Source organism: Leopardus geoffroyi, chromosome B4 (genome assembly GCF_018350155.1).
Source record: "Leopardus geoffroyi isolate Oge1 chromosome B4, O.geoffroyi_Oge1_pat1.0, whole genome shotgun sequence".
NCBI classification, from domain to species: domain Eukaryota; kingdom Metazoa; phylum Chordata; class Mammalia; order Carnivora; family Felidae; genus Leopardus; species Leopardus geoffroyi.
Window position 1 is genome coordinate 4,669,196 of NC_059341.1, and position 24,253 is coordinate 4,693,448.

At 50.8% G+C, this 24,253-nt stretch overlaps 1 protein-coding gene and 1 long non-coding RNA gene across 4 annotated transcripts in view; both read left to right on the forward strand.

The window, feature by feature from the left end:
• NET1 (neuroepithelial cell transforming 1) overlaps positions 1-7,759 on the forward strand; it is a 61,090-nt gene extending 53,331 nt beyond the window's left edge. For both annotated transcript variants that reach the window (XM_045466096.1, XM_045466097.1), the window contains 9 exons: positions 900-1,007; positions 1,444-1,611; positions 2,011-2,073; positions 2,352-2,448; positions 2,587-2,663; positions 3,375-3,632; positions 4,062-4,232; positions 5,377-5,563; positions 5,895-7,759. In XM_045466096.1, the coding sequence (XP_045322052.1) occupies positions 900-1,007; positions 1,444-1,611; positions 2,011-2,073; positions 2,352-2,448; positions 2,587-2,663; positions 3,375-3,632; positions 4,062-4,232; positions 5,377-5,563; positions 5,895-6,286 (1,521 nt within the window). In that variant the 3' untranslated portion in view covers positions 6,287-7,759. The remainder of the gene's footprint in view (positions 1-899; positions 1,008-1,443; positions 1,612-2,010; positions 2,074-2,351; positions 2,449-2,586; positions 2,664-3,374; positions 3,633-4,061; positions 4,233-5,376; positions 5,564-5,894) is intronic.
• Positions 7,760-17,995: 10,236 nt separating this feature from the next.
• On the forward strand, positions 17,996-22,533 carry LOC123590714. 2 transcript variants are annotated; one of them, XR_006708943.1, is made up of 3 exons: positions 17,996-20,273; positions 20,824-20,983; positions 22,280-22,533. It is a non-coding gene; the product is annotated as an uncharacterized LOC123590714 (long non-coding RNA). The 2 variants fall into 2 exon arrangements; XR_006708942.1 differs by having other exon boundaries at positions 17,997-20,273; positions 21,419-22,533.
• The last annotated feature ends 1,720 nt before the right edge of the window (positions 22,534-24,253 follow it).

Sequence of the window (24,253 nt, forward strand, 5' to 3'; positions counted from 1 at the left end):
GGATATTCCCTAGCAAGTGCCAGAGCAGGCTTTGGACTCAGTCCATCTGATTCCAGAGCCCGAGTGCCCTCCTAACCACTGTCCTGCCTCTGCTTGAATACAGGGACACTCTGCCTTCAGAGTTGACCCTTTCCAGGGCAGAGATGTTTATTTAGAAGCTGATCCCTAACTGAAGTATTTAAGAATGAAATGATACAGTGTCTGGGATTTGCTTTAAAATACGTGAAGCAAACTCTTACATCGAAAACTGTCGAAGCTGAGTGATAAGCACGTGGGACCATTATGCTGCTTTTCAGTTTTGTGTATATTTGAAATTTTTCATAATAATCAGGTACTTTTTAAAAGTGACTGTAAATTAATTAAACTAAAAAGTTCTATGGGGTTCTGGAATCTAATTCATTTTAGTTTTTCTTTTGTTAATGATAATATTCTGTTCTCAAAGTGATACTCACCTGGCCTTTCTCATGCCCTTTATTTTTTTCATAATCTACTGTTACTCATTAGTGTTCTTAGCATTTTAACAATAGAGGACAACATTCAGGACACGCCTGGGTGGTTCAGCCAGTTGAGCGTCCAGCTCTTGATTTCGGCTCAGGTCATGATCCCAGAGTCATGGGATTGAGCCCCACGCAGATGCCATGCGGAGTATGGAGTCTGCTTGAGATTCTGTCTCCCTCTGCCCTTCTCTTATGCACACTCACACACACACATGCTCTCTCGCGCTCTCTAAAATAAAATAATAAACTTTAAAAAGACTACATTCATTTCCAGAGTTCCATATTGTTGCGTTTTATAATGTACAAATACTGGTTTTTTGAGAGTGTTCGACTTTGTCCAAACTTGTTGGAAACCATTATACCTGAACACACATTTAGCGTAACCTGTTTTTGTTTTTACAGGAGCCAAGCAATAAAAGAGTTCGACCTCTCGCCCGGGTCACATCCTTGGCAAACTTGATCTCTCCTGTAAGAAATGGAGCAGTCCGACGCTTTGGTCAAACAATTCAGGTAAGCAGGGGTGGGGCTAGGAGGTGAGTAACGTAAGAAGGGGGCTTTTCAGAGAAGCCTAAATTTGTGTTTTCCTTTGAGTTGTACAAACAGTTTTACACTATTATATTTAAACATACATTTTTTTAACATGCTGATAAGGAATATTTTTACCAGAACAGTATTTACATAACCTCATTATATTAAGTTACATCTTATATCACAGCAGAGTCTTAAACAGTTTTTATCCCCAAGAGGTAATTCTGACGGATAATATTTTAGAATGATAGATTGAAGCTTGGGCAGATAATTGTTTTATGCATTGAGAAATCTCAGAACTTTTTTTTTAATTTGTCTTTCCAATTTTTTTTTTTTTTTTAAAAGAAGAGAATAATTCCTATCTCCTTTAAATCTTCTCTTTTGTTCACCTCTTTTTTTTTGCTTGTTTACTTTTAAGTCATTTACCCTTCGTGGTGACAGCAGATCCCCGGCTTCTGCCCAGAAGTCATCAAGCAGATCAACAGCCCCCACACCTTCCAAAAGGAGAAGCAGTGTGCTGTGGTCCGAGATGCTGGACGTCAGCATGAAGGAGTCTTTAACTACCAAAGAAATCAAACGTCAGGAGGTGAGCTAGCATTCAACTAAGAAATCCGTCTCATACTAAAAAATCGTCTTTTTTTTTAAACGTAGGTTTTCAGAAGAATAGCAAACTAATGCCTAAGGCAAACTCAGCTTGCATTTTTATATTTGAGTGCTAATTCGTAACACATGCTGAGCAGGAACACTGTAATGGGTGGTGGTCATCAAAGTTAACTCTGATGGGGTCAAGTTCTAAAGCGTGTGGCAACCACTTAATGGAGATTCCATTCTGAATTCTGGTTTTCAGATTGAGTCCCTTTAAAGAGCGCTATTCATAACATCAGTTAAATAATTCATGATAAGTATCAATTGTATATAATTTTCCTTTCTCGAAGGAATGACCTACAGTGTTTGCTGGATTTTTTTTTTTTTTTTTTTTTTTTAGGCAATATATGAAATGTCCCGAGGTGAACAGGATTTAATTGAGGATCTCAAGCTTGCAAGAAAGGTCAGTAAATAACTTTTTATCATGTGCTCTAGTTTTAAAAAACTTTATTTAACAAATTATAAAGGATAAAACCTTCTTCTATAGTTTCACATCTCTTCAAATATGAATATCAGTAGAGCCTGTTTGAGTATTAACATATACTTTAGTTTCTTTGATGTGTAATAAATGAAATCCACGCTAGCTTTTATGTAGTCAGTCATGCTTGTGTTCAAGAAGGTCTCTCATCATGTTTTATTTGCTTGATCGCTTTGCATGACCCACTTTTCCCCCTCTGATAGGCCTACCATGACCCCATGTTAAAGCTGTCTATTATGTCAGAGGAGGAACTCACCCAGATATTTGGTGATTTGGACGCTTATATACCTCTCCATGAAGGTAAGATACGCCATTGAATTCTCATTGGTATCCGAACAGCATTAGCAGAAGGTGTTTTGAATCTGAACTTCTAACTTAGCGTGGAGTTATTTTTTTAAGTGAGCGTGTTATTGGTATCTCTGCCTTTTTCCACTTCAGATCTGTTGGCAAGAATAGCAGAAGCAACAAAACCTGGTGGAACAGTGGAGCAGATCGGTCACGTTCTTGTGAACTGGGTATGAAGTGAGCTGCTGACACCAGATAGTTTTTACGTATATGCCATACTCCTCATCTGTGGCGAATACCAGGTCCATTGGGTCCACTGACTGAATTCAGAAGACAGATATACAAGGCATTAAAACTGAACAAAATTAGATAGCTGTAGGAAGTTAACAGTCTTGGCTTAAAAAGAGACTTCATGACTGATACGGGTTTGTTTGTTTTAAAAATATGATCCTCTTTGGGCACAGATCCCACATTACGTGTTTTACTGTTTCAGTTAACGTTTGAGTGCCTGCCAGATGACAGGTGCTATTGTAGGAGGGACCATGGGGGGTTCCGTGAGGAGAGACATCTCTACACTTACACTTTACACTAGTGAGAGGATAGTCGGGAGCACGAGCAGTCCCAAGGTTGGTGGTGACGGTGGTAGAGGGACCCACAGTGCCCTGGGAAAATGGAAGACTAGCATCCAGCCGAGGCTGGGAGAAGGCAGAGATCGTCGGTCTCCGGTTGGATTTAGCCAAACTGTAGGGAAATTAGGAAAGGATACTCTGATGTTGGCCCGGGATCCCATCCCACCCCTATTATATCTGCAGGGAGGGCCTCACCGCTTATTAAAACTTTCAAGAATTAGCTCTAAGACTTGTGTTGTTTTCACAGGCTTACTGATGGCCTAAATCACAACAGGAACTTACCGTACTGTGTTTTCGCTTCCTCTCCTTCAGTTGCCGGGCCTGAATGCCTACAAAGGCTACTGTAGTAACCAGTTGGCGGCCAAAGTTCTTCTTGATCAGAAGAAACAGGACCCAAGAGTCCAAGACTTCCTCCAGCGGTGTCTTGAGTCTCCCTTCAGTCGAAAACTAGATCTTTGGAGCTTCCTAGATATTCCTCGAAGCCGCCTGGTCAAATACCCTTTGCTATTAAAAGAAATTCTTAGACACACTCCAAAAGACCACCCCGATGTTCAGCTTCTGGAGGAAGCTGTAAGTCCAGTAGAAGATTCTTAACACTTTTCAAGTTTATACGTTAACTTGCCTTGGAAAGGTATATACAGTGGTGCTGTCAGACGTCACGCGTGTTGCCACACGGTGAAACGTTCTGCTCTTCTAGGCACCCAGGACGTTAGTACGCTAAGCAATAGAGAGACGTGTAATGCATTTTATAGTTATGTTTCAGGTAAAAGACTGGATTCTAATACCTGAGCCCTCCAACTAGCTAGCTGCGTGACTTTGGGCGGGTCACGCAGTTTGGCTGAGGCTGTTTCATCTGTAAAATGCAGGGACTAACTGAATGATCGGATTTCTAGAGGCCATTCGAGCTTTATCCTGTCGTTTTAATATGTTTTAGGCCTGTAAGGAAACAGTTAAGTTAATGTGCTGAAAATGCTTCCTTGATTTCTTGATAATTTTTAGATCCTGATAATACAAGGAGTTCTCTCTGATATCAACTTGAAGAAAGGCGAATCGGAATGCCAGTATTACATTGACAAACTGGAGTATCTGGACGAAAAGCAGAAGGATCCTAGAATTGAAGCAAGCAAAGTGCTGCTGTGCCACGGGGAACTGAAGAATAAAAGTGGCCATGTGAGTGTGTTTGCACACTAACACGAAGTGAGCGATTACCTTTATCTTCCTGCCGTATTTCATTTCTTCCGTGTAAATTATGAAGCAGGTTTGTAAAATTCATCACACAGCGAAAGGTTACTGGTGTTTATTTTACGTTAACAGCTGTGGTAAAGCAGACTTTGGTTTCTGTTGTGACAGACTGACTTAAAATAAATGCCTTGGTGGAGAATGCTTAATAGTTGATTCTTTAGTTCTGAAGCATAAATCAACTTGTTTGCCTAGGGGTTCCTTTGGGAATGAATTACCAGTTTCCTAATAAAAGCGCATGTCCTTCAGAAAAATGTTTGAAGACTTCACAATGATGGAAGGAGCTGTTAGCACTACTGAACAACTTTCTGCGGCAGAGGGAATGAAAGCAAACTTATTTTTTAAATATTGATTATAAAAGCGCCTGCTAGAACCAAGGATAAGCCTGGTGTGGTGTTTTTGTTCCGTTACGTGCTTTTCAGAAAGAAGCCCTTTTTTTTTTCAGTTTATATTCTGATTCCAGGTAGTCAGCCCGTGGTGTATATCGGCTTCAGGTGCACAGGGCGGTGATTCCACAACTTCCTGCATCACCCGGGGCTCATCACGGGTGCCTTCCTGAATTCCCATCCACCCCACCCCGGGAAGCCCAGTTCATGAGCTGAGGTTCTTTTCAGAAAAAGTCGAAGCCCGACCTGTCTGCTTTCTCCCGTGAGGCCTGACTGTTCTATAAAGGCTTGCGGTTGTGCGGGACGAGGTAGAACCACTGGCACTTTCACCGGCTCGCGTTTTCCATCCTCACTTTGTTAGGAAACCGTGGTGCGCGGTACTGGTGTCTCCAGTCACGTTCCTGCCGGTCGGTCTCCTCCGCGGTGCGTGGCGTTTACTCAGCTGCGGCTTAATCTGATGTGACACGCTGATAAAGATGGGTTCACACCGCGTGAGGTTGGAGCAGCTCTCCGCGTAGGACGTGCAGAGCCTAGCAGGCGCTGCTTTAGGAGGTCGTTGGTAGGGCGATGGTAGCCCGTGAATTTGATGAAATTAGTAATGTTGAAGCAAGACATTTCCATGGCGGGTTTCAGGCACTTCAGATCACCGGGTTCCACGTTGAGGAAGTATTCGTTTCTTGTTTCTCCAGAAACTGCACATATTCCTGTTTCAAGACATCTTGGTTTTGACGCGGCCTGTTACGCGAAATGAGCGTCACTCTTACCAGGTTTATCGGCAGCCGATCCCCGTCCAGGAGCTGGTCTTGGAAGACCTGCAGGATGGAGACGTGCGAATGGGAGGGTCCTTTCGAGGGGCTTTCGGCAACTCCGACAAAGGTACAGGTGCAGAGTCTCAAGCCGTGTAAATACACGTAAGCTCAGAGCCTACGTGAATGGAGTCGTGGTCTCTAAGAATTCTGTCCCTGCACGAAACGTCTGAAATGAGGCGGAGTCCCTTTTCTTGCGCCCTCCTGGTCCGCCCTCCGAGCGGGGCGCCGTGCTGCTCCCGCGCCAGCCGGCACGGCTGAGAAGTCGCGTGCGGGCCTCTCGCGACGTGGCCGCCTGACACACGTGCACGTGACGGAGCCGCTAGCACCCGTGTGAAGACGTATGATTCTATTCGCAGTCAACTTTTTAAAAGTCTTATTTACGTTTCTTATTCTTCCAGCTAAAAATATCTTTCGAGTTCGCTTCCAAGACCCGTGTCCGGGCCAGTCCCACACCCTGCAGGCCAACGACGTGTTCCACAAGCAGCAGTGGTTCAACTGCATCCGCACCGCCATCGCGCCCTTCCAGCCGGCCGCCAGCGCACCCCAGCCGGCCGCGGAGGGTGAGGAGAACACCCCCGCCGCCGCCGGGTCCGCCGCGCTCCAGAGAAGGGCGTCCGTGGCCTCCGGTGTGACTCAGGTGGAAGTCGGCGGAGACGCTCTGGAGTGCGGCTCCCCGGGGCGGGCGGCAGATGACACGAAGGGTGCGAGAGCTCAGCAGACACGGTCCGGCTTCCGGAAGGCGAGGGACACAGCCCCGTTCGGTGGCAAACGGAAAGAGACTTTGGTATAAAGGAAGTTCTGTGTATTCACTGGTGGAGAGACTGTTTATTTATAAATGTGTACAGTGTTTTTTCGTGTAATGTGAGCGTGGGAGCGTCGCAGGGCTACTACTTACGACCGGTCCTAGCATTTTCTGTGTTTTCGGTTGGTTTTGGTTGTTGTTCCTTTTTTTTTTTTTTTAATGGCAGCTAAAGATATACGCAGATTACTGTTAAACTGTAGCGCCCCCCCCCCCTTTTTTTTAAAGATGTTTTCCTCAGATTATTTAGAACATGCAAGCCTGGTATTTTTAATCAAATGAAATATTTATGAAATGGATTTTCTCTTTATTCTGCATTCATCGTGACTTTCTAATACCAACCAATTGTGATATTTACAATATTTGCTAAAACCTAAAGTTTTGCAAATATGGGATTTTATCAGTGTTTCTTTGATAAACTTTACATGCAACTAAAATCTATGTGGAATATGTTTGTAATATTTCAGAACTTACACTGAAACATAAATTCCTTGGAAAACAAACCATAAGACTTAATTAAGTTTTCCATTGTATCAACTGGAATGCTTTATATTTGTTTTTCACTGCACATTCCTCATTTTTCATCCATTTAAACTGCCAAATACTTAATTTTTTTTAATTTGTAAAGTAGTTTTTAGTATTTGCTTTGATTTTTTTTTACTTCAATGCTTTTGCCTTTTCAATTGGCATGTCTTTAAAGTATTCTTCCTCTTTGATTAAAAATGTGTGTGTATGTGTGTGTGTGTGTGTATATATATATATACATATATATATCTTTTTTTTAAATCAGTGACTTTACCAAGTGAAACCAAGCCATACTGTTTTTGAGCCAATTAAGAAAATTGCAGTTTTTTAAAGTGTAGCATTCAGAGTGGAGACCACACATGAAATGACTCCGTATATACTGAAAGAAAACTGCCATAAGGATTTTGTTAAAAGTTTTAGTGTTGTCTGAAAAGCAAGAGGGAAGGCAACTGACTGGTAATAAGTTTAAAAAAAAAAAAAAAGGGTCTAAGAGAGTAGTTTTGTCTTAAAGTAAAAATGTCTGGTTGTTCCAGAACATGAAAGGAGATAGTAAAAGCTAAACTCGAGGGTGTGTAGTAAGTTGTAGAAGGCTTGGGGGGAAGTGAATTTAATTTGCCTTGGTTTACGGGTTTGAGAAGAAGCAATGAAATGTGTGAGCATTTGACCAGATTAGATCAGTTCTGGTGGATTTATTCATGAGAGGGAAAACGACTGCTGGATCTTTTACTGTAAAATGTTTCTTGTTCAGACGAGGCCATAGTCTTTAAGCCCTGTGTCATGGCAGATTTCTGATGGTGATCAATTCCAGTAAATGTTGACTATTGTGTGAACTATATCTGGCCAGTGGAAATGAAAATTGAAAAAGACTGTAAATAGATAATCCAAATGATGTCTCTGTATAAATGAATTATACAATTAAAAAAAAAAAAAACACACACACAATCACCTTCAAAGGTTTCTTGGCTGGTGGATGTTGGGGGATATTTGCCAGGAAATGCTGGTACAGCAAAGAGATAATGGCAAGCCTCACAAAAGTTTCTAAAAATCGTATATAACCAAACCTTTGAAATGCACTGGGGAGTAAGGGAAAGATTGAATTATAAGGTCAGATTTTGTGCATCTTCTTAAACCATTTAGAATGCAGTGTAATCAGAAATAGCTGTTGGATTGAAGATAGGTAGACATCTGGCCACTCTCTGGATATAATAGTAGAGCTAACAGCAAAGCATCCTGATGCATTTCAGATTTTGTCTTTTTTAAAGAATTTTTTTTTAATGTTTATTTTTGAGAGAGATGGTGTGAGCAGGTGAGGGGCAGCGAGGGAGACACAGCTGATTCAGATTTTAATTTAAGCATCTCAGGTTTCTAACTCTGGAAATGCAAAGTCAAAAGTATAGGTTACACCAACAGTCATGATCTAAAAAGTCAGCAAGATTTCGGATCATTTCTAGAGATGTTCTATAGAATATCATTCCTTCCAGAATCACCTTGATCAGCTTCTGAAGTTACAGAGACAAGTTCAAATGCTGTTAATGGAACGATTTTTTATCAAAAACTGTTATCTCCCTTTGGTTCACTCAAGGGAGAAAATAAGACTCAGAAGCTGTAATGAACACTTCAGAAATTACATCTGTATTTGAGACCATTTGATGATCTAGCCCAGTAGTTCTAAAACCAGTTTGGGCATCAGAATCACCCAGGAGTGGTTTTAAAAAATATATAAAGGTAAGTGGACCTATCCCCTAACTCCTTCCTGTACAAATACCCATTTCGCTGACTCAATATCTTGGGGGGGAAAGGGTGGTAAGAGTGAGGGCTGATGACTTATATTTGTAAACATTCCCTCCTAGTAATTCTGATACAGAGAATGCCTTGGGTCAGCACTTAGTAATCACTGATCTAGCCAAAAGATGTTACGTAAATGATATGTAATCAGTATTGGCATATATCAAACTTTTGGTTTGCCTTAAAATATTCAGGGTCTGTTAAGTAGTATTTCTTTTCTTTCCTAATTTTCTTCAGTTAGTGTGCTTCTATACTTGGAGCAAAGTTAGTCTCTGCCTGGGAAAGTCTTTTTAAACTCGGTGCTCAGTCTTAGGATGTATGCACACAAGGTGGTAAGGGAAACTAAGGCCCCTGAATTGACTCTAGCAGTGCGTGGGAAGCCAGCATCATTAAATCACCCTTGAGTCTGTAAGACTGACGTTTCCTCAACCGAGTCAGGTGACGGGTTACTTTCGTGCCAGCGAGATTTCTGTTCAGTGCTTTTCTCTGTGTGCAGATCCAGCACCGTACTTGGTTATTAAATATATAGAGAACCCTCATATTACTCAATTAATTTTACAAACATCAGCAAATGCCTAATTAAGGGTTCCATCTGTCAATCTCGGTAACTGCGATGCAGGAAGACAGAGTAGGTGCGTCTTAAGTTTGTCTTCATCATACTCATCAGTTTAAATTCCCACCTGTCCCTAGAGATGAAACTGGCCTTCGTTGTGTTTCTAAGACCAGGGGGTTCAAAGTAAATGATACCTCAACCTACTTGGGCTTTTCTTAACCAACACTCATGAACACCTACGAAAGAATACTATCCCTTTGTCCACTGAACCTAGTTCCCATGAGACGAGTATCCTATCAAAGAAAGTCTCCCTCAATCCAGAGGACTCTGGAACCTTCTAGATCCAAAGGAGTTTTGATTTTTGCCTGCATATTTGAACAACCCCAGAACCAACCACAAGTCTAAGGATGTCTCAGATACAAGTGATTCCTCGGGTCCGGTGGTACGTGATCTTAGGTCATGAGTTCTTTGAGACTCTAACAGAAGCCATGGGCCCTCTCCCACCAAGAAAACATGTACATGTGTATACACACCCACACCAATTAGGGGGGGTTTGGGGATATTCTCGAACCCATCTATTGGCCCCAACTTAAGATTTGCTCAAGTCTGTCCTGACCAGGACCTCTTTAGGGAAACATGCGATGGAGTCTCAATTTAGAAAGTATATAAAAGGAAATAAAATATAAAGGAAAATATTTTTAAAAAAATTGCCTCAAGAGAATGAGAAGACTCCACAGACTGGGAGAAAATAGCAGACACATCTGATAAAAGACTATTAACCAAAATTTACCAAAAAGCAAAAAACCTTAAAATTTTACAGTAAGAAAATGAACAAACTAGTTAAGAAATGGACAAAAGACCTAAACAGACACCTTACTGAAAAAGATACACAGGTGCCAAGCACAGGCAAAGACAGCCAACATCGTATGTCACTAGGGAAGTGTGTGTTCCAACAAGAATCCACCCCAACCCGTCAGAGCGGTGAGATCCGGGCCATTCAACACGCTGGCCATGACATGGAACAGCAGGGACTCCACTCCTCACTGGCGGGAGCACAGAACGGCGCGGCCACTTTGGAAGACAGTTTGGCGGTCTCTTACCAAACTACACGCTGCAAAACCCGCCATGTGGTCCGGCAATCATGCTCTTTGGTATTTACCCAAAGGGGTTGAAAATTGATGTCCACACACAAAAACTTCTACATGGATGCTTACAGCAGCTTTATTCACAATTGCCAAAACTTAGAAACAACCAAGACGCTCTTGGTGATAAACCAATCATGAACGGTCTTCAGCACTAAAAAGAAATGAGCTCTCAAGCCCTGAAAAGACACAGAGGAATCTTAAATGCGTATGACTTAAGTGAAAGAAGCCAATCTGAAAAGGCTCCATACTGTGTGATTCCAACTTTATGACATTCTGGAAAGGGCAGAGCTAAGAAGACAGTAGAGCTCAGGGGTTGCCGGGGGTCGGCGTGGGAGACGGGACGAACAGGTGAAGCCCAGGGTTTTCAGGGTTATAGTGTGTGTGATACTATAACGGTGGATACGGGTCACTGTACGTTTGTCCAAACCCACAGGATGGACATCACCAAGAGTGACCTCTAATGTAAGCTATGGACTTGGGGTGACGGTTCACAGACCATCGTCCCGCTTTGGTAGGGGATGTCGATGGTAGGGGAAGCTGAGGGGGAACGGGAGCAGAGGCTGGTGGGAAATCTACACTTTCCACCTGCTTTGTTTGTGCACCTAAAGCTGCACTGAAGAAAGTCTATTCTTGGAAAGAGAAAAGCCATTACCCAGACCCAGGAAAACATGTGCAGTTAGGAAGGCCCATCTTTTAAGTCCTATCTACAGAGACCAAAATTGGAGTACCACTAGGGGTATCAGACATGGGATGGAAATGCTCAGCCAAGTGAGAAAAGTGACCCGCGTGGATGCGTCTGCGCCACAAGCCGCGCTCTCGAACCATGGCTGTTTAGGGAAACTGCGTCCCGAGGCCAGGGTCTCCGCCTCTGACACCGGCCCCGGCCACTCGGAGCAGCCAGGGCTTAGGGTGTGAGGGTGAGCGAGGCCGGGCCCCCTCCGCTCACAGGGGGCAGAGGAGGAAGGTAGCAGAGTCAGCAGCCACGCCCCAGCTGTCTGGGGAGGGGACCTCCGAACCTCGTCTGTCCTCCCCAAGGCGAGCCTGGGATGGGAGCTGGCCTTCTTAGCTGGGGTCCACCAACGTGGGGTAGAGGCTCACCGCCTTGGCACCTCTCTTCCCTCCTCCGCCTCTGCCGGGCAAGGGACACAGGGCCTGGGTTCCATCTGCACAACCCCACCCAGGGCTGGGCGCTCACCCCAGTAGAGTCGAGGATGAGATCATGGGGAGCCAGGCTGCACTGGGTGATGGGTCCAGGCCCTGCTTCCAGCAGTTCAAGCTCCTGCTGTCAGTTGGACGTGACCTGAGAGGCTGGCGTCAGGCCCCCTCCACGCCTGGAAACTGCTCCAGGGCTGGAAAGGAGTGTAGTCTGACATCACCACCCTCTGCCAACCCTCAAGCGTAGACCTCGTGTGTCTCCTCCCCGGCCCCCAGCACACCCTGCCCGCGCCTGCCTGCCTGCCTGCCTGTGTTCTCTTCTTCTTGGGTGCTTTCCAGGTGTGAGCTCAGCCCTCCACTCCCCACCCAACCGTCGGAGGAATGTGGATCCTGTGATCACAGGGCAGGGGGAGAGGGGAGCGCTCCCTGAGGGCCTGTGGAGAGGGAGGAGGGGGAAGATCTGGGGGAGCAAAACTCAGCGTGGAGCTGGAACCCCTGTTTCCTATGCCATCTCCGATGCTTCTGCACAGACCCTCTCTAGGGACAGGACAGGAGGGAGGGGCTGAGCACAAAGTCTGTGCCCCAAAGGAACCGGTGACCTGAGACGCGGGGCAAACCTCACAAGCCACACGTATAAAATAGCCAGCGTAGCACCTTTCCGTTCCATCCAAGGTATAGTGCACCTTACGGGGTGGCGGATGTAGCTGGAAACTCTGCAGACACAGCCTTTAGACTCTGGGGGTCTGGGCACACCTGTGGTCACGAGTGCTCGTCCCCGCGGGTAATGCGCTTTTCCCAAAGGAAATGGCGCACGGGGCGTGCAGATACACACCCCTGCACACCCTATCTGCGAGCAACCACGAAACCACGTTTGCCTACAGGGAAGGCGCATGGAACAATCTTTTCCAGCCATGGAAACTATTTCTGTCTTTCCCTGCTGTTGTAACTCACAGCCAGGTCCTCCAGGCTTGATCTGCCAGAACTTTCCAATGAGCTTCTTTGTTGCGGTAACAGACAAGCACAGCCTTAGCGTCTGTCCGCCCAACAGCCCACGTGCAAAGGATGTGAAGCTTTCCGTTGCTTCTGAGAGGTTCTGAAATCCGAGCACGTGTGAGGAGTGGCACCCTCACCGGGCAGCGTCCAGCATCCCGTGTACCCCCCTCCACCCCAGGCCGCTCAGGTCTGCACGTCTCACACAGCTTCGCCACCTGGAACGCTGTTCCTCTGCCCTCTCTCCCTCCCTCCCTCTGCCTGGCGACCTCCTACTCATCCTGCAAGACCTAGCCGGGCCTTACTGCTGCTAGACAGCCTGCTCTGCCCCCCGAACCCCCCCCCCGCCCCGACGGGCCCACACCCGCCCACTCAGGGATCTGTGGCTGCTGCGACACAATGCTCTCCACTTTGAGTATCACCTGAGCTACCAATCTCTGAGCTACCAAACACAGAGAATGTGTTTACTGAATGAACCACAGAGGCCAAATTATTTCAGCTCTGTGTTAGCCAGAATCCAGGCACAGGGAGTTAGCTGGTCGGGGTGCACAGGCTCCCAGACCTGGGCGGGCCTTCCAGATGGCCTCTGATGAGTCCTGCCTCCTGGACGCACACCTTCTCAGGCCCCTTCCCACAATGCTTCATGGCTGGTCTGCGTGGCACAGACGGAGATGGACAAGGCGCCGTGTGACTTCCAAGCCACTTCTGCTTGTAGGTCCCTGGTCACTCACTCTGGAGGAAGCCAGACACACGCCATCAGGACACCCAAACGGGCTTGCGGAGAGGCCCCAGGAGGCAGAGCCAAGCCTCCTGCCCGTGGCCCACAACAGCTTCCCCAGCTTTTGGGGGTCACTTGGGGGCAGAGCCCCCCAACTCGGAATCAGGCCTCACCCACTGCAACCTCATGAAAGGTGCTGAGCCAGAACCCCCAGCTAAGTTGCTCCCAGAAAAACTGAGATAATTCGTGTTTATTATAGTTTTAAGCCACGAGGTTTTCGTATCATTTGTTACGCAGCGATAGATAGCTCATACAAGTCCTAAAAGCTCAGCTGGGTTGTTGCTAATGCAGGGAGAATCATGGAGGAGTCCGGCCTGCAGGAACGCATCGGTGCCCTGGGATTTGGACCCAGCCAGAGGGAACAAATAAGAAGTAAATATCAGGACGAGAAACCAAGGCTTGTCTCCCGGGGCCCAGAACAGAGGCATAGGTCACACAAACACTGAGCAGACATGGCTGTGGTCTGAGCCCTGGGGCCGGCTGCCCTCTCTCCCTGAATCCTGCGTCCCAGCGGACAGAGCAGATGAACTGACCTTAACTGCCCTGGTCTTTCACAATCATACTTGGTTTCACAGCCGGGCACTGACCTGTCGATGCTGTACAGCCGGATCGCAGCCGCAGCACCGAGGGCTGGGCCCCGCTCTCCGGCTCGGGCTTGGTCCGCTTCTGGCGGCTCGGCCCTCGCGGATGGAGAAGCGGGTTCTCTCTCATCTTCTCCTCTCCTCCCTCTCTTCCTCCCTCCCCCACCTCTCTCTCCCACATGGATAACATTCCTAGATGCAAAACAACACCACCAGATTTGTCGCTTGTCAGACCCCTAAACATCGCAGTCCAATAACGGGACGACTGAGAATGACCATTTCTTAGGCACCCGCCATGGTTTTATAGCCAGGCCCACCGCTCCTGCCGGCCTCCAGCCTGCAGTCTGTCCCCTGTTCTTCCTGCCCAGCTCTGTCCTGCCCAGAGAGGGGCCTCACATGTGCCCAACCCACACATCCAAGTTGTGTCCACACCCACACCCTCTCTCCCCGCTCCTTGGGCCAAGGTGTGCAAATGGCAGTGATCCAGTCCCTGGGTCAGAAGCAAACAGGCCCTGTAAGTGGGTGCAGGGTCACTTGGGAGGGGACTCCACATTTTCCTGCACCAGGAACGTGATCCAGAAGTGGGGCGGGGCTCTGGCTGGCATGACCCCTTGGCCCAGAAGAGTCCTAACCTTCTGGGCGTGGCGAGGTGGGGAGACGCCCTAGGGGCCTCCAAAGTGAGGAGCCCAGAGCAGCGGCCCTGAATTCCCAGGCCTGTTGGCAGTGCCTTCCCAGACACTTGAAGCATGACTTCTTGTATTTGCTCCTCATGACGGACAGCGTCTGAAGGTTTGCCCGACGGCAGAGCCGAGGCTCACATGTGGCTCGGTCTGATCGCACAGGAAGCCCCAGGGCCACCTGCTCAGAGACCTGACTCTGAGCATTCTGGGAGCTAACTGTGTGGTCGAGGCCTGGTCAGCAAACCTGGGTGACAGGTGGAGAGGCCCAATGACTGACAGGGAGTCGCTGGTGCACCGAGCCCAAGGCCAGAATCCCAGAGGATGTCAGGCAGGGTTGCCCAGGGGGGATAGGACAGGGCCCAGCCCAGCAACCCCACCCAGCCTGGCCACGCATCCTGTAGATTCCTGCTCAGGGCGCGGGGAGCAGCCGCACCGGGTCTGAGGCCTTCCTCAGGCTCCCTCTGCAGCCCCAGATCACCAGTCTCCCCACAGGCCTGGAGTCACAGGGGAGCTCCCCGAAAGCGTAGAAGATCATCACCCGGGACCGTCCTGAGTCCCGCCTGCTGCTGGCCTGGGCTCAGGAGGCCCAGACACAATCACCTCGGGCAGTCGCCAAGCTGGGGAGACCGAGGCACACGACCAGAGCCTTCGATTGTGCAGGGGGCCCCGAATGGCAGCCTCCACCAGCCAGGACACCCTCCTCTTCACGCGCCACGGGACGCGGAGCCGGGTCACCGTGGTGCAGCGGCTGTGAAGCGGGCGCCTTGAGACCCGTGCTCTGGAAGACCTGCAGATGTTTGGTCCCCATGTCAGGGGCGTGATGGTGGCTCCCAGGAGCCCACGGCTGTTGCACTGGCGCCAGTTTGTATCCTGCATGCACCCCAAATGCCCCAATGCTGTCGCACCTGCTTCTGCTTCTCAGCCTTATTTTCTTAATGGACTTAAGCTCCTGTCTGCTGCTACATCCCAAGGAAATGGCCAGAGAGGTATTTCCACGGACTGATGGGGTCGGCATTGGCGTGGCCTGATCTAACCCCATGGGCTCCATGTTCTTTTTCTTTTTTTTTTTTTTTCACATTTTAAGCAAGTTCTTTTATTTTTTCAATTCTATTGCTCTTTTTTTTTAAATTGTATTTAACTCCAAGTTAGTTAACATATAGAATAATAATCGTTTCAGGAGTAGAGCCTAGTGATTCATCACTTACATACGACCCCCAGTGCTCATCAAAGCCAGTGCCCTCCTGAATGCCCATCCCCCATTTAGCCCCTCCCCCCGCCCACCTTCCCTCCAGCAGCCCTCAGTTTGTTCTCCGGATTTAAGAGTCTCTTACGGTTTGTCACCCTCTCCGTTTTTATCTGATTTTTCCTCCCCTTCCCCTGTGAGTGAAATCATATGATATTTATCTTTCTCTGATTGACTTATTTCACTCAACATAATACCCTGTAGCTCCATGTACGTTGTTGCAAATGGCAAGATTTCATTCTTTTTGATCGCAGAGTAGTATTCCACTATATACACTATAAGCCCCGTCTTCTTATCCATTCATCAGTCAATGGACATTTGGGCTCTTTTCCATAATTCGACTACTGTCAACAGCGCTGCTATAAACATTGGGATGCACGTGCCCCTTTGAATCAGCATTTTTGTATCCTTTGGATAAACAAAGGATACAAACATTTTGATAAACATTTTTGTATCCTTTGGATAAAGTAGTGCAATTGCTGGGTCGTAGGGTAGTTGTATTTTTAATTGTTTTGAGGAGCCTCCATACTTTTTTCCAGGGCGGCTGCACCAGTTTGCATTCCCACCAACCATGCAAGAGGGTTCCCATTTCTCCGCGTCCTCGCCAGCATCTGTTGTTGCCCGAGTTGTTCATTTTTTGGGCCCGGTGTTCTTGAAATTTACTGTAGGGAGCATGGCAGCTGCACAGCAGACACTCAAAGAGACTGACAGCGACCCTCGGCAGCTGAGCACCCCCCAAGGGACTGTAATGGGGACACACGTGCTGTACTTGTCAAGATGCCACGGACGGAGATAACAAATGGGGACATCAAATATCAGCTGCCAATCGGAGTCGCGCTCCAGGACAAGCTCAGAGTGGCAGGCGCAGCTCGTTAGTGGAGCCCGTTGGCCATGGGTAGGACTTCCGCAGAGACAACGTTGGAAGATTATCCAGGAAAATGCCAGGTGGCCATTGCTCCGCAGCTCGGCTTATGAATCTGAACCCAAGAAACAATCGTGGACTGACTGATACATGCCTCACTCTGCCGACCTCTGCCCAGGAGCTTATCCCTGAACTGCTTCACCGCTGGAGTGTTTGAGGGCCACGGAGCCCACGTGAGCTGGGAGGCCCGGCAAGAGGACGAGATGCAGACAGGACCACCCTGGAGGGTAATCCTGGGGGGCAAAGCACGCCCCCTCGGCACCTGTCTGCACTTCTGTGTACATCAGAAGCTTCCAGAAGGGGTTGGCCCGAGACCCTGGCTTCAGAGCCCATGCATGCATGCCACAGGCCGGTCCGCTGTCACCTGTCCACAAGGGAACACTTCCTGACGTCATCGAAGTGCACCTTCTTTCTCCAACGTTCCTGGACCTGACGGTCAGCAGTGTCCTCCTGTTTCTGAACTTCAGGCCCATTGTGCCAACCCCGCTAACGGTCCCCGCTGCTCTGCCTGCCTGTGGGCTGGGAAGACGAAAGCTACAGGTCACAGAAAAAAAGTGGCCCCACTGCTTTTCTTGATGAGCAAAAACAAAAGTTTTGAGGCCTCACGGAATTTTCCCAAGCCTTTGATGAAATGAATCAGAAGAGCTGGAAGCCGTGACTTTAAAAGGTCTTTAAAAGGTCCCCTCTGTGGTTGCAGCCAGATTGTGGCCTCCAGCTTGAGTCCTGAGCCCCTGCTTCTCGCTAGGAGTCTCTGTAGGCGACATTCTCTCCCTGTGTCCCTTGCTGTCTCTCCTCTGTGTCCCCCACTCTCCAGCCTGCCCACACCCAGGCCCATCACCCTGGTGTCCTCAGGGACTCTTGTCAGGCCCATCCCTCTGTGGCCTGGGTCCCTTCCTCCATGTAGGGGACATCTGGTTACCCCTGTGTTTCCAAAAGGTCACTCATCTGAGAGTCACTATCTCTGTTTTGCCTTTTTTTTTTTTTGCCCGATTCTCTACTGAATATGTTGTTGTCTACATGTTCTGTATTTCTTTTAAATGACCACCTTATGTCATGATTATTAAGTAGAAAACCAGCTTCCCTTGCTACAAATAGGAGGAAACAGTAACAATCAGTGTCCTGAAAACAAAATTATGTTAGCAAGTCCTGCCTCAAATCTAAAGGGAGGGCTGCCCTCTCCTTTGTCACTTCCGCCATTTTATGTCCTAAAGTCAACCCAGGTACCGCCAGTGGTCAGGTCCCAAAGGTTGGCCACCAGTGAATTCAAAGATCTTTGGGGTCCCTTTTCTCTGTCTCTCCCCCTCCCTACCCCCTGCCCCTCATTCCTTCCCAGCGGTCTTTTGTCACCCCCTGTGATAATCACATGTACGTAACACAATCCTCTGGTCTAAAAGTACATGCCTGAAAAGACTTTTTTTTTTTTTTTTTTTTTTTTTTGCCAGCCCGCAGAACAAGGGACCAGCATTGTTTTGAGAGAGATAACGGGCTCTGTTTCCACCATTTCTCCCCGCTGGCCCTGAGAGATACCACGGTGGTTCCTGACAGGAAATCCCCTTGTGCCTCATGGAAAACCCAGAGAAGGAAGCGGAGCAGCCCCCTGTGGATGGTTCAGGCTCCTCCCAAAACTGTACAAGCAAAGAAAAGTCCACCGGGCAGGTCTGGGGCCCACGGCCCACAGGCTCTGACCAGCCCCGGCAGGGACACGGAAGCGTGAGGGAAGGCACGTGCACACCACGGCTCACACCGTGTGTGAGCGGCTCCAACGTGGCCTCGACTCTAACAACTTGATCAAATCTGCAGAGAAAGAGGCATCACTACGCCCGCGTTTGCAAACAGAAACACCAGGGCCAAGAGACTGCCCAAGATCTAACTCAAGGTCAGCACCAAGGTCGGCCTACTCCCTTCCCCGCCACTGCCACCCCACACACCGTCGGCACGAAGGCTCCCCAGATGTATTGCCTGTTCCTTCTAGAACTCAGAAACTGAGCTCTCCGAGGCCACTCGTGACGTCGGCCTGAGTCGCTGGAGTGGGAAAAAGGAGGGAACGGAGGTGGCAGAGTCCGGTCTGTTAAAGGCAGGTCTCCTCTGCCTGGAGGCTCCCGGTCCCTCCCGGGCCTCCTGTCCTGGCCACCGGTGGCACACGCCGATCTGCGAGGAGCACGCAGCCCCACAGTGCAGCTGAGCCCCGGTTCCGGAGCTGGGCGCTCGCGGCCGGCACCACCCGGCCGGCCCCAGCCCACCCCTGCCCGGGGAAGGCAGGACCTGAGGACGCGGATGGCGGCGCCAGCACTCTCCGAAAGCAGGAAGCCCCACCCCTCGCCCCGCCCCGTCTCGCCGGAAACTGGCAGGTGGAGCTGGGCTCCAGACCCCGCCAGGCCCTGCGGTGGGCCCGCATCCCGGCCCTCCTCCCAGGGCCTGCCTTCTCCCAGAGCCACCTCACAGCTCCAGGGCTCTTAAGAGCCTCCAGCCGAAGCCCTTTTTACCGAGGACCCTTGCTTCCCAAAGTGTGTTTTTACCAACCAAACCGAAATTGCTGAGCCGCGGTTCTTTCCTTTTCTGGGTGGATGTGGGGCGCCCCTCGGAACGCGCATGACTGAGCTGCACTGAAGATCCCATGGGAGCCCGTGCGCCCCCCTCTCTACTCCTCTGTGAGTAGCTGACATTGTTTCCCCACCCCCACTCCTGCTGTGACCGGTCAGCCCAAACATGGTGGCCTGAGGGCCGGGAGCTCACTCCAGCCTCTGCCCCACTTCACATGCCCCCCGCCCCCGCCCCACCATTACAAGGTGTCCTTCCGGAGGAGACTACAGAGGTTGTTAGAGTTCTGGGTAGGGGGGAGGGCACGCTCATTATTTCCAGTGAGACAAGGATCTTCAGACCCCGCGATGGAAACCAGAGAACCGTTCGTTGAACGTCAGAAATCTGACAGCATCATCAGTGTCCATCCAGCAAGCCCCGCAGGATGGACCAGGCCCTCCCCGAATGTCTTCCCAGCCTCAGAACCCACACCGGCACCTCGAGCAAGTGCGGAGCCCGCGTGGCCCTACTCGAGGAGCCCTGTCCTGCGGAGCCTCCGCTCTGGGCCCCGAATTGTAGCCCTGAGGCCCCACGGAGCAGGTCTGAGTCTGAGGATGTCCCTCAGGTACTCAGCGAGCTCGGTTCAGGCCTCCCCTGCTCTAGCAAGGGACACCCCCCTGCAGCCCGCCGGGGCAAACACCGCGGGGTCTTCTGGATCCTTCTTCTCTGATCTGGTCCCAGCTTGTCTCGACCCGTCGTTGACAAGGGAGGTGCCCGGAACTGAAAAGGATGGCCGTCTGCATGCTCATCGGTCCTACAGAATGGAACCCGAATGCCAGGCTGATGACAAGGAGCGAGACAGACAGACTCCAGCCATCATGAAGCTCCCGTCCTGGTAGAGGGGGCGGGGGATGTGGGGAAACGGACGAGGACAACATCAGACAGTGACGCTCCGCAGAGCGGAAGCAGGTCCGACGACGAGGCATGACCAGAGGTCAGGTGGCCTCCGTGAGGGGCTGACATTCGTGTTGAGATCCGAGTGACGAGAACAGCTGGAGCGAAGTCCCCAGTGCAGCAGCAGACCCCCTTCTCTGCCGCCTTTCGGTAAGCCTCCCCCTGCCCCGCGTCTCTGCCCTCCTGTGCCACCCTGGCTCCTTGCCGGGGCAGCTCAGCAGCGTAGGGCCCGCCCGCCATGGTGGCACTGGGAAGGAGGTCCATTCTCAAAGAGAAAACTTCCAGAATTTCAATGACCTTCAGCAAAGTGAATGGCGTGGCAGTTCGGGGAGCCCATCCCCCTCCCCGCAGGGAAGCATTCTGGGTGGTGGAGGGCCCTTCTCCAGGGCCTGGGTCTGTTTCCAAGAAGAAAGAGCCAGGATCCAAGAGACAGGCGGAGAAGGGGCCTGGAAGGGGGTGCTGTGCAGGGAACCCAGAGCTCTCCCCTGAGCCCGCAGTGCCCACTGCCCAGTGGTCGGCAAGGCCAGCCAGGTGCTGTGTGGCCCTGCTGAGATGGCCCGTGTTCCCATGGCAGGATCAGTCCAAGGCCAATGTGGTGACGGCGCCCCCAGTGTCCCTGATGGGCAGTGCTGTGGGGTGGGCACTTGACCACCAACACCGGTGCCTGAAATAATCCTGCTCTGCACGTGTTTGTTGACAGAAGAGGGAGAGGCGGAGGAGGAAGGACTCAGCGAGCCTCTTCCACACCCGTCCCCACAAGAGCGGGCCCCTTGAGTGCTCTCTCCCTCCTCGTGTCCTAGGGCAGGTGGCTGACGTAGCCCGGAAGTCCCCTTCCCCACACCTGAGCAGCTGGAATGGAGGTAAGACCCTCTGGCGGGGGGGGGGGGGGTTGCACAGGAAGCCCTGGGGTCACCTCTACCTCTTGGCCCCCACAGTCCTGGCCGGAGGGCGTTCAGAGCTCTCCTCCCTCCATTTCTGGGCCAGGCCATCGGGCACCGGGCAGGCCCCGGGAGCCTTATGAGCCGCACACTCTGCCCCGTTGCCCTCAGAGGCTGAGGCTCTCTGGCTCCCTGCAGTTCTGAGAACTGGAAGTGTTTTCCCCATCTGATGTGGCAAGAGGCCACTCGTGGCCAGCGGTAGCCGGCCCTCCGACCGCAACAAGAACAGGGGTAACCCCCTGGGTGGAGTGGACCGGGTGGGGCCCCCCCTGAGAGCCAATGACTGATCCCTCCTGACCCGCCCCCCCCCCCCCCCATCAGCTCGGCTCAGCTCATCAAAGCGGCCTCCTCCTCCAGGCCCCTGGCTCCCTGCTCTGCTTCCTCCAGCATCTCGAAAGAACCTTCCCAGAGCACAGATGGGACCGTGCACCTCCTCTGATTTAAAATCTCCCTTTGATCTTCTGGGGAGAAAACGGTGCCCTCAGAGGGCACAGATGATACTCCTTGTCGAAAACAAGCTGTTCCGGGCACCACTGCCTTAGCAGAGAGCGTAACCGACTTGTCCAAGGTCACAGGGCTGGTGACTGCCTCCACTGGGATTTGAAAAGAATTCCAAACTCATGACAGTCGAGGCCAGCTGTCACGGGGCCCCTCCAGCGTCTCCCCTGCCTCCCAGGGAGTGGGGATGCCCCGACAGGCAGGGCGCGTCCCGCCATCATGCTTTTAGCCTCTGCCAAGAACGCTTTCTCACCTGTTGGAGGTTTCCCCACCTCCAGTACCCAGCACGAAGCCACCCCTCAGCGTCTCATGACCCTGGAATCCATCGACGACACACCTGCCTCCCACTGTCTTTGCATATGGTTGTTTCTGCCCACCTCTCGTCCCCCTCAGAGGGCAGAGGCTGGTGCGACATTTCCCTCCGTGTCCTCACAGACCCGCGATAAGGTGGTGGCTGCAGGATGGGTGTCCCCACCACCACCGCCGTCTCCATCGTGCTGTCACGACCACGAGGCTCTCGACGCGGGAGAGCACGGCTCCCCCCAGAGCACGGACAGCCCCCTCCCCAAGATTTGACTTCCCTCTGGGTCAGAGGTCAAGTAGGCAGAAAGGCAGCAGAAAGCCGAGTTGGGCAAGTGCCTGGCACCAGAGTCTCCGGGTGGCAGAGTGGGTCCTGGGGCTGGCAGGTCACCAAGCAGAGCACCATTTGTTCCCAAACAGAGTGACTCAGACCTGATTCGTGCCCCAGCACCTCCCACCGCGGGGACCCGTGACGACCAGTGCCTGCTTCCTGGGATTCCTGTGCACAGGCTGTGCCTGTCTGCCCCGTGGAGCAAAGGAGGGGTTGGGGGTGTGGGCACCTGGAGAGTCATGGTTTCCAGGGACGCCCTGGGGCAGTGCTCCTTACCCTTGGCTTCTCATTCTTGGCCCCACGAGCACCTGGGAGCGCAAAACAGGTGGTCAAGCCTGGGCCCCCGGACTTTAAAAAAATGAAATAAAATAAAAGGAATCACGGGGTCCCAGCAAAGGGCAGGCACAGGCTGCAACGGTAGAGGTGAGATAGAAATCGGGTGCCAGTGCCCTGGGCGTGAGGACGGTCTGCAGCGGGGAAGAGGCGAGGGTGCCCCGAGGTGGTAAACAACTGCAGATGGGCAAGAAGGAGCTTGCAGAATGGGGCGCCTGGGCCCTTTCCCAGATACGGTAAAGCCAGAGAGAAGGGCGGGAGGAGCAGGGGAGCTGGCGTGCGGGCTGGGCGGTGGCTGGGAGGCAGGGGCAGGCCTGACTCCGGGGTGCGAGGCTGGGAGAGGCCGGCTCCCCTCCGGCTAGAGGGTCACCGAGCAGTCCCAGGGAGTGAGGGGTATGGCAGCCATACTGTGGACCCTCAAACTCAAAATCGGGACTGGTTTACGGAGGAAATGGGACACGATGTCTTATCTAGATTTTTCCCGAGAATCTGGCCCACGGAGGCCCTGTGCCGGGGTGGCGGAGGGGATGTGCCCTGTGAAGAGCACTGATCTGAAACCCTATAAACTGGTACAATGGCATCGATGTCCCCGTCTGTCCTGTGACTCACAGGCCCTGGAAACTCCACATTTCTACACCGAGAGCAGGCGAACTTGCGGCCGTTAGGTTTTAGCGTCCACCCAGCTGGACCGAGGGACACCCAGATAGCTGATGGAACATTCTTTCTGGGTGTGTGTGAGCGGGGTTGAGGGGGGGGACGGACTCCAGCAGGTGGCTCTCCCCAGTGGGGGTGGGGGCACCACCCAGTCCATCTGGGACCCAGATGGAACAAAAAGCCAGAGGAAGAGCAAAGTCGATCTCTGTTCTTGAGCTGGGACACGCCTCTTCTCCCCACCTGAGACATGGGCGTTTCTCGTTCTCGCTTTCAGACTCAGAATTTATACCCGAGCCCCTCGATCCTCAGACCCTAAGGCTCAGGCTGAACGACACGGCAGATGGCGGGACTTCCGGGCCGGTTCCTATAATAAATGTCCTCTTACGTATCTCTATGCGTCCCATCGGTTCTGTTCGTCCGGGGCAGCCTAATACAGGATCATTGGAGTTTTAAATCTACGCGCACTGTTCTTGTGGTTCGCGGGGGACAGGGCATGAGCGAGGTGTCCTCTCTCTCAGTCACACCTCCAGTCTTTCCTTGTTGAGTAGACGTTGCAGAGATCCCCTCTACTCCTGTGGGCATCTCTCAGGGGTAGAGGTGATGCCTCGTGGGGGAAGGAGCCCACTCGGTCACCCAGCATCTAGTGCGGATGGGGGGAGGGTTTACGCTAGATCAGCCAGAGCCCTGGAGTCCTGCGCTCAAGGAGTTGACAATCTGGTGTGAATGTTGATGAGTCTTATATTATTATTTGGGGTTCTGAGGAAGGAGACCAGGCCTCGTTCACAAGGCCTCATAATACAAGATGCACCTTGATGGGAATGGTATAAAGAGAGAGAGATTCATTCACTCCAAGGTGCGTATCTGCCTATCTGGAAAGCTTCCTGGAGGAGGAGGCATTTGATAGGGACCTTAAAAGAAAGGCCTGTCAGGAATAGATATAAATTAGGATTTTCAAAAATCCGGGGGCAATTCAGTGGAAAAAAAAAAAAAATGTATTATTTAGTATATAGAAATCAAAATATGTTTTGACCAGAAGTTGAATAATTTGTCTGCAATCAATGTACTGATTAGTAAGA